Source organism: Cyanidioschyzon merolae, chromosome 15, assembly GCF_000091205.1.
Source record: "Cyanidioschyzon merolae strain 10D DNA, chromosome 15, complete genome".
NCBI classification, from domain to species: domain Eukaryota; phylum Rhodophyta; class Bangiophyceae; order Cyanidiales; family Cyanidiaceae; genus Cyanidioschyzon; species Cyanidioschyzon merolae.
Window position 1 is genome coordinate 318,460 of NC_010141.1, and position 8,463 is coordinate 326,922.

At 56.4% G+C, this 8,463-nt stretch overlaps 3 protein-coding genes and 1 non-coding gene across 4 annotated transcripts, besides 1 other annotated feature; 2 read left to right on the forward strand and 2 right to left on the reverse strand.

Annotated features, from left to right (window-relative positions):
- Positions 1-30: 30 nt before the first annotated feature.
- CYME_CMO361C (hypothetical protein) lies at positions 31-1,233 on the reverse strand (the record flags this gene model as incomplete). The annotated part of the gene is made up of 1 exon (XM_005537478.1): positions 31-1,233. One exon carries the CDS (start codon positions 1,231-1,233, stop codon positions 31-33), a length of 1,203 nt encoding a protein of 400 aa, XP_005537535.1.
- Positions 401-1,931, forward strand: CYME_CMO362T. Its single transcript, XR_002461516.1, has one exon. It is a non-coding gene; the product is annotated as a hypothetical transcript (transcript).
- Positions 1,932-2,555: 624 nt separating this feature from the next.
- CYME_CMO363C (glucose-6-phosphate isomerase) lies at positions 2,556-4,877 on the reverse strand (the record flags this gene model as incomplete). The annotated part of the gene is made up of 1 exon (XM_005537479.1): positions 2,556-4,877. The coding sequence occupies one exon, from the start codon at positions 4,875-4,877 to the stop codon at positions 2,556-2,558; it is 2,322 nt and encodes a 773-aa protein (XP_005537536.1).
- Positions 4,836-5,572: a sequence feature (possible transcribed region).
- An 866-nt stretch (positions 5,573-6,438) lies between these two features.
- CYME_CMO130C (ATP-binding cassette, sub-family G) lies at positions 6,439-8,463 on the forward strand (the record flags this gene model as incomplete). Its single annotated transcript, XM_005537480.1, has 1 exon — positions 6,439-8,463. The coding sequence occupies one exon, from the start codon at positions 6,439-6,441 to the stop codon at positions 8,461-8,463; it is 2,025 nt and encodes a 674-aa protein (XP_005537537.1).

Consider the following 8,463-nt stretch of genomic DNA (forward strand, 5'->3'; position numbering starts at 1 on the left):
AAGCAGCGGTTCTGTGCCGGGCAAAGATTTTCAAGCGGCGTTTGCTGCGGCAACGCTCTGCGGAATGGGAACGCTTTGGAAGAGAGTATTCTTGCAGGGTCTAAACACGGCTGTAGTATCCCGCGTGATCACGTTGGGCCTCATCGTTCTCGTTCGCAAATGCGTTCCGTAGAACGTGCTGTTCTCTAGGGTAACAACGGCTGGGTACGCGGCAGCTGCATCGCCTCTGGGCTGGAGCGGGTCCTGCGGTTTTGAACCGTTGTCCACCTCGAAGGTTTTCTCCCGCCGATGGCGTCCGGGTTGGAGCACCTCCAACGGGCGCTCTGGAGACGGGGCCTTCCGTGCTTCAGCCTTGACTGGCTCACGCAAGCACACGAACGTTACCCAGACGTTGAAGAACTCGTAACGTTTGCTCTGGAAACAGTCGACTTTGAGGACCGGCGCGTCGTCGAGAGAGGCAGCCTTCCTGCGGAGGCACAGCCAGCGCTGCTCTCCAAGGAAGACGGCGTGGTCGTTCCCATACGCGGGGAGCTTCTCGTTTTTCAGGTGCTGGACGTTGCGGACGTCAGCGCCGCTGAGGAAAAAGCGGATCTTCCAAGCGGGCCCGAGCGCACTCTGAAGCTTCTGCTGACGGACGGTCGCCTCGAGTTGGCCGCTATCGAGGACGCTCCGATACCGGACCTCGGAACGAGTCTCCCTCGTTGCACGAAAGTCTGTGTGCGGAAACCTATGCTGCTGCACGGGTTGCTGGTGCTGCGTCCCGAGAACACGTCCGTAGTGAGGCCTCGGCCGAGCTGCATATAGAAGGAGTGGCTGCGGCTGCCGCTTGGGCGTATCGCAAACGAGTTCTTGGTGATGCATCGGGCGAGCAGCTGCCGCGTCCAGCTCGAGTGTCGGACCGAATATCGCCTGTTTGATGATGTATCTGCGTGGAGCTTTCGAGATGGATACGCTTGTACGAAAAATGATCGTAGGTGTGGCATGCCTGCATGCTCGAGACACCGGCAGGATGCGTTCTACGACTGTGCCTCGGAGGCTCGTGCAGAACGCTGCCGAGACGTGCACACTGGCGCTGTGGCGCTTTCGGGCTACGGAAGTCTGGAAAGAGCGTTCTCCAAGCTTTGCACAACGCCTATGCCGGTACCTGCAAGACCACGCTGTGTCGTGAGGCACCCCTGGTTCCCATGGGTCATGCTTCAGAGCGCGAGTGAAGCGCCGCGGATGCTGCTCCATAGCAGAATAGGTGCGGTGCTAGATCGAACTAGCGGCCTGATCTAATATGCACGCTGGTGCGTGAAAGTCTTCCATGCACATTTTGGGATATGGAATCGAGTGCGTAGCAGAAGATTGCGCAAGACTGTTTCGATGCATGCGAGTGCGCACGCTGTGACGCAGCAGGGGATTTGCGAGCCTCGGCTGGCAGGGCCCCCAGCCGGCGTCCACGAGGGAATAGCTGAGCTGTCCCGTCTGTGTGTGGCGTTCGCAGTAGCAGTAGCAGCAACAGCAACAGCAACAGCAACAGCAGCGCGCTCGACTCCAGAGCAAGCGCTCACTGAAGAAACGCCACCGGGTAGGGCATCTATGCAGCGAACCATAATCCTCAGAGCGAAGTCTGGAGACTGGTGTGTGGAACACGGTGGATCTGGTGCGGAATGATATCTGCTTCCGTAAATGCCGATTGGAATCGAGACATTTAGGGATCCCCTATAAGATTCAAGGATCCTGCGCTACTGAAGAACAACTTGCGGGGACTCACCGAGGATCCATCGTCGTGTCCGAACGATCGCGGCGAAGGATGCAAACGCATGATCTCCCCAGTCACGCATAATGCCACGGACGGAAGGTGCATAAGATATTTCGATTCCAGTTCTATTCGTGCACGCATGAGCTCCCTAGTCACGCATAATGCCACGGAGTAAAAGTACACAACGTATCTAGATTCCGGTTTACTTCTTGCGCTTCTTGTTCATACTGTTGCAAGGCGAAATCGTCGGTGTTCGCAGTTATTCACGGGTATAACGCCGAAATTTGCGATACCCTGACGCTTACCGGTGGGCGGGAGCCCTCCTGTGGACACACTCGGCGATACTCGGTGCATGGGCTGTAGATCACAGGCGGACGATCGTTAAAGGTCGCTGTGATTTTAGTGTTGCCCATACCTCTACGCGTGGAAGTCATCCCCAGAGGGCGGCTCTCGAGCGCGCTGCCCTCGGTGACTCGGAGCGGCGCATGGTCTCCGCACTGGTAGCGATGATGCAGGAGCATCACTCGAGCGCAACCTGTGTACGCCCCTCTCGGGCACCAGTCTGCGTAAATCTACCAGAAAAATATTCGATCGTCTCTGCCGTAGGTGTCTTGCTCGACAGTGCGGTCAGCGCGGTGCATTGGATGCGCGGAGCTGCCCCTGGGATGGTCCGCTTGGTTTCGGGTTGTGCGCGGGTCTTCCAGTGACCCCTCGCGTCCACAGAAGCATCAGGCCGGTGTCACGTAGAGCGCTCCAGTTGCTGCGAGCCTGTGGATCCTGCACTAGCCGAGCACCGACTGGGCGCTCAAGGTTACAGCGGGGATCGTCCAGTGTCTGTATCACGGTGGTAGTCGAAGGGCTCATTGAAAACGCATCCAACTTGACCCCGTAGATATCTCTCCATGAGATCCCTGGTTGAAGCGTTGAACTCTTCCGAAATGGGGCGGCCGAAGTAGCGGCTTTCGTTCAGCTGCTTTCGGACACGCTTTGCGAGCACCTTTCCGAGTTCGACGCCCCACTGGTCGAATGAATTGATGTCCCAGATGAAACCCTGGACTGCCGTGCGATGCTCATAGAGCGCGAGCAACTGGCCAGTGGCGTACGGATCCAGCCTCTGCAGCAGCAGCGTCAGACTCGGCCTGTTGCCAGTCGTCACGAGATGCGGAATCAGCCATTCGGGGCGGCCCTCTGCACGACACTCCGCCGCTGTTTTGCCGTACGCCAGAGCATCTGGCTGGGCGAAAAAGTTCGCCATGAGCTCGTCTGCATTGCTGACCGGCTCACCCTCGATGCACAGCGGGTACTGGGACTCGATGAAGCCAATAAAATCGCAGGGTACCGTCTGCCCCATATGCAGCAGCTGGAAAAACGAGTGCTGGCCGTTGGTGCCGGGCTCTCCAAAGTCGATCTCACCGACCGCGTAGTCGACGTCGTCGCCGCGCAGCGTCACGTGCTTACCGTTGCTCTCCATGTCAACCTGCTGGATATGAGCGGGGAACTTGAGAAGCGCCTCTGCGTAAGGATGCAGCGCCCGGCTCTTGTAGCCGAGAAAAGACAGGTTCCAGACGCCGAGAAGCCCCATGATCACCGGCAAGTTCCCCGCCAGCGGACTAGCAACGTCGTAAAAGTTCGCATCAACAGAGCGCGCGCCCTCTAGAAATCGCAGGAACGTGGGGAAGCCGTACTGAATCGAGAGCGGCAGCGCTCCGACCGCAGAGCACACGGAATACCTACCCCCGACCCAGTCCCAAAACTCAAAAGTGTTCCGCGGGTCGATCCCGAACTTCTCCACCATCGGCACGTTGCTGCTGCAGGCAACCATGTGGAGCCGCACGACCTCATCCGAGCGCCCCATTTCGGACCAGAGCCATTCGCGCATCGCCCGTGCATTCAGAAGCGTCTCCGCGGTTGTGAACGACTTGCTCACGATCACTATCAGCGTCTCCTCCGCCGACAGATCCTGCGTGCAGCGCTTGATATCCACAGGATCCACGTTGCTGAGAAAATGAAGGTGCCGCCCCCGCGCCGCCTCAAACGCCTCCGGATCCGTCCGAAACGCCTCGTGCACAAAGTCTGGCCCCAGATACGAGCCGCCAATCCCCACAGCGATGACGCTGCGAAGCGGCTTCCCCGTGGCGCCGCGATGCTCCCCGCTGCGCACCCGCTCGCTGAACTCACGCACGTGATCGAGCACCCGCCACACGTCACGAACAACGTCCGTACCGTCGACAACAAGGCTTGCGTTCCGCTCCGCGCGAAGCGCCGTATGCAGCACGGCGCGCCGCTCGGTCACGTTTATGTGCGCGCCGGACTGCATCGCGCGGATCTTATCCACCAAACGCGCACGACGCGCTAGCGCGAAAAGTAGCTCAATCGTATCCTTCGTCACCCGCTGCCGCGAGTAGTCGAGGTAGATCCCGTCATACTCAGCGCGCAGAGAACGCACGCGATCGACGTCCTGCATCAGCTCCCGCAGGTGCAAACGATCGATCTCAGATGCATGCTCCACCAGCCGTCTCCACTCGGCAGTCTCCGAGATGAGGACGTAGTCGGTCGGCACCGGCAGTGGTGGCGGCGTTTCCGAAGGAAGCCGCCTCCCAACGGTGTAGCTCCCGCGAACGTCCCCCGCTGTGCAACGCGGAAACGCACGTCTCCGCAAAAGCCCAGCAGACCCGTGGTGCGGGTACAGCGCCCTGGATCGGCGCGATCCAGCTACCCCACCCCGAAGCGGCCACCCAGGCACGACAAAGGCGCTCATCAGGCGAACACTCTCCCAGCAAGCAAAGACCAGGTGCACACTATTGCGCACTGCACCGCGCAGCGAGCTTTCAACTGGCGTCCGCTTCTTGGGCGATTCGCCTCCGGCACGCGCGGCAGGCGGGTGCAGCTGCGAGGGCGCGGCCAACGGATCAGCGACTCGTTGATAGACTTTCACCTGAATTGCGTTCCATACGCAGGTGCGTGCCATCAACTGCTCTTTCGCCGCTGATGAGAGACGCGTTCCGCGTGCGTGCCTTAGCAGAAATAAAAAATCTAGGGGAAGGTATGGGCATGGAAGTCGGAGATCAAAGGCGGTCGCCATGGCCGGCTTCTTGAGGGAAAGGACGAAAGAAATCCTGGTCTCGCCGACCATGGAGCGAAGAAGCGCAAGTGACGAAGAAGAAGAGAGGCACAGGGGCGGCAGGCGAGAAGAGGGGTTCGCCCGATGAGACTGCGACGAGACTGTACTGGGAGAGGGGGCACGAGATCGAGGAACTCTCGCAATATCGAGTTCATGCAGAGGAAATATAGAGATGGAGTTCGTGACCTGGGACCTCTATGCCGCCATCAATATCAGGGAATGTGCGGTTCTGGAGACGAGGCCCGCAGAGCCGACGCGATCCAGCATTGTGGGGCAGCCCCTGAGGCTTGAAGTGCACAAGGCGAAGCTGCAGCCGATGGCAGGGGCTGGTCAGGAACTGCTGGGAGGCGTCTGGGACTGGATATATATTTACCTACCATGGTTGTGGAACATTTTTTTGTTTCGCTTATCTTACACAGTGCGAATTCCGTGATTAGAATTGGGATTCCTGGGCTGCGCAATAGCGGCCGAGGTTCTGGGGAGTGCCCACAGTTGCGCTCCGCGTATGGGTATGTTCCGCAAAACGGCTGATGCCATTCTTGCCGTTGAAATTTAGGGTTTGGTTAATTCCAACGGCGTCTTATTTCTGAGTGCCGAACGCGACGATTGCGCTCCCTGTGGCGCTGGGTACGCCATTTTCGCATCGGAGCTGTGCTCTACGATGCTTTGCGAGCAAATGGACCTTGGCGGGACCCATATTCATAAACTTCGAATACTTTATATTCTGCACGCGAGTTCCTGATGGTTTTATCTGTTGGCGCGCGATTTGAGTTACGCGTTCCCAGGCTACTCGCTTGGCTCTAATTTCCGAAAAGACCTGGAATAGCTTTCGTTCATGAGAGACCCAAGCTTCTAGATTAGATCCTCTTTTCCTTTGACGAGAGCGTCGCTTGCAGTGTTTGAATCTTAGGGGACATATTCTGGTGCACGATGCTGTAGCTTCTGAACTCCCCGCCCCGAGCGCGGGCAATCGCCATGACAGCAGATCACAGAACTTCGGAACCTAACAAGTTTTAATCTCTTTCTACTCATTCTTAACCAACGCGTCAGAGGTTTGAAGGCCTGCAGCAGCGAGAATTTCTGGTGACGGGGCGCCCCGTTGTCTGAACACAAATGTCCCGCTACGTCCAAGATTTCACGCTCAATGGCTTTGTATGTGTTTCGTCGTGCATGGTAGGTGCCTTCCACGAGGTGCCTTCCACGAGGTGCCTCCGCAAACTCGAACATTATTCCATATTCATGGAGGAGAAGCGTCCAGGCAACCTCTCTTCTTTCCATAAGCTCATAAATTCCGCCACCCTTCGGCGGTTGTCTATCCTTCTGATCAAACTGCAGAACTAGCTTGCGGACCACATATCCGTTTTCCTAATGTCTATTTGAGGCTCAGACAAATATTCCGAAAACGCTTGAAAAGCATTCTCTGTGATGAGTGTTACGTACACAATTTCGCGCAGAGGGCTCTCTCATGCAGACGCTGCCGATCGTTGGAATCATTGCGATTACCTCCTCAAGAAGTTTTTTCCTCTGTTGCTCTATTGAATCGGGAGCGTGAGCTTAGAGTTCGAACAGAGATATGATCTGGGTCGTGGGAGCAGGTTTACTTGCAATATTCGCAGGAAGAAGCCTCTCGAGAAGGGGAAGGGAAAAAGATGATATCGCTCTGAGTACCGAGGAGCTTCACAAAGCGCCTCCGGCAGTTTTCCTCGAGTGGGGGGACGTGCGAGTGAAAGTTAAAGACAAGCGGCATCCTGCTGGACGCCTCATCTTATCCCATGCAAGAGGGGTTGCTCGACCAGGTCGAATTCTCGCAATAATGGGTGCTTCAGGTAGTGGCAAGTCCACGCTGTTGCGGGTACTGGCGGGCCGGCTCCCCAACTCTGGTGCTTATTCCGTTCAAGGTTACTTGCGGATTCGCATTCGACAAGCCTCTCAGGCAAGGGAGCTCGTGGGGAATACTTCGAACACGGGAAATAGCGGCAGCACTCAAGCTCCTTTTCGGACTGCGTTTATCGAGCAGGAGGAAAGTTTCTTCTCGCAACTGACAGCTCGCGAGACGCTCGAATTTTATGCGGAGCTCTTGCTGCCCCGACGACTCAGCAAGAGCGCACGCCAAGCTTTTGTGGAGAATCTTATTTCTGAGCTTGGTCTCGGGCGCTGTGCTGAAACACGTATTGGTGATGCTCGGAATCCTGGTTTGTCTGGAGGCGAGCGGAAGCGCCTCGCCATCGGCTGTGAGCTTTTTGGTAGCCCGAGTCTCATTTTTGCGGATGAACCTACAACGGGCTTAGATGCGAGTCAGGCGCTAAAAGTGATGGAGGTGTTTCGAAGACTTGCCGATGAAAGCCGGACTGTGATTGTGACCTTGCACCAGCCGAGGAGCAGCATTCTCGATCTCATTGATGATCTCATAATCCTCTGCGATGGTGAGATCGTATATGCTGGTGAGTACAGATTGGCTGCAGAGCACTTTGAACAAGTTCTTGGCCAACAGCGGCCTGCCGAGTCATCCGTGGCTGAGTGGCTTATAGATGAGGTTTCACCAGACCAGCTTCAACCTGAGCACTCACGTCGAAAAGTGTCGAAACTTATCGCAGCGGTTCCGATACATCTTTCGATCCCGTCTAATGAACTGGAAGGAACGAAAGCAGTTTCCGAGAGAGCTTTAAAGGTAAGGCTGCGGCCTGTGGTTCCGCTTCGGACACAAGCCCGGTTGCTGTTGCAGCGCGCCTGGCGACAGGTTTCGAGGGACTGGAAAACAAATTTGGCACGCTTGGGGTCAACAATTTTCTCAGCGCTTCTTTTCGGATCGATCTATTATCGCCTCGGTCTCAGCCAAGCCGCAGCTCAAGACAGGCTTGGTCTCTTGCAGGTTTCTACCATCAATACAGCCATGTCTGCGTTGGTTAAGACATTGTATATTTTCACAGAGGAGCGTTCGATTGCATCGAAGGAGCGCGCGAGGGGAATGTATGATCTCTCTGTATACATAGCGACGAAGCTGTTGGCAGAAGCTCCCATAGCCGCGGCCTTTCCTGTGCTGTTTGGAATTTTGACGCACCGTCTCTGTGGTTTGCGAGCCACCCAGGGACGTTTAGGTCGATTCCTTGGCATGCTCACGCTCGAGTCATTCGCCAGCGCGGCCTTCGGGCTCTGCGTTGGCGCTATTGCACCCACAACTCAGGCTGCAGTTGCAATTGGACCGGCACTGATGGTTATTTTCATCGTTTTCGGTGGCTTTTTTGTAACAAACCCCCCCTCGTGGGCGCGCTCTATTCCCGAGATCAGTCTTATTCGATGGGCGTTTCAGGGTCTCGCAGTGAATGAGCTTCGTGGACTCCGTCTGCAGAAGTCAAACACTGTTGGAGAGGCAGATACCGGTGATGCAATCCTGGCTCGAATGCAGATGAATAACGTCTCTCTAAGCAAAGCGTTCCGGCGGGAGAGCCAAATTCTCTTGGGGTTGTACGCGTTGACGCTCTCCATGCTGATGCTGCGGGAGAAGTTTGCATCAGAGAGCAAGCAGCTGTTACGTATTCAGATATCGAGTCCCGTGGATCAATTTATATCTGAGAGCGGCCCTTCAGACACTCGGAATTGA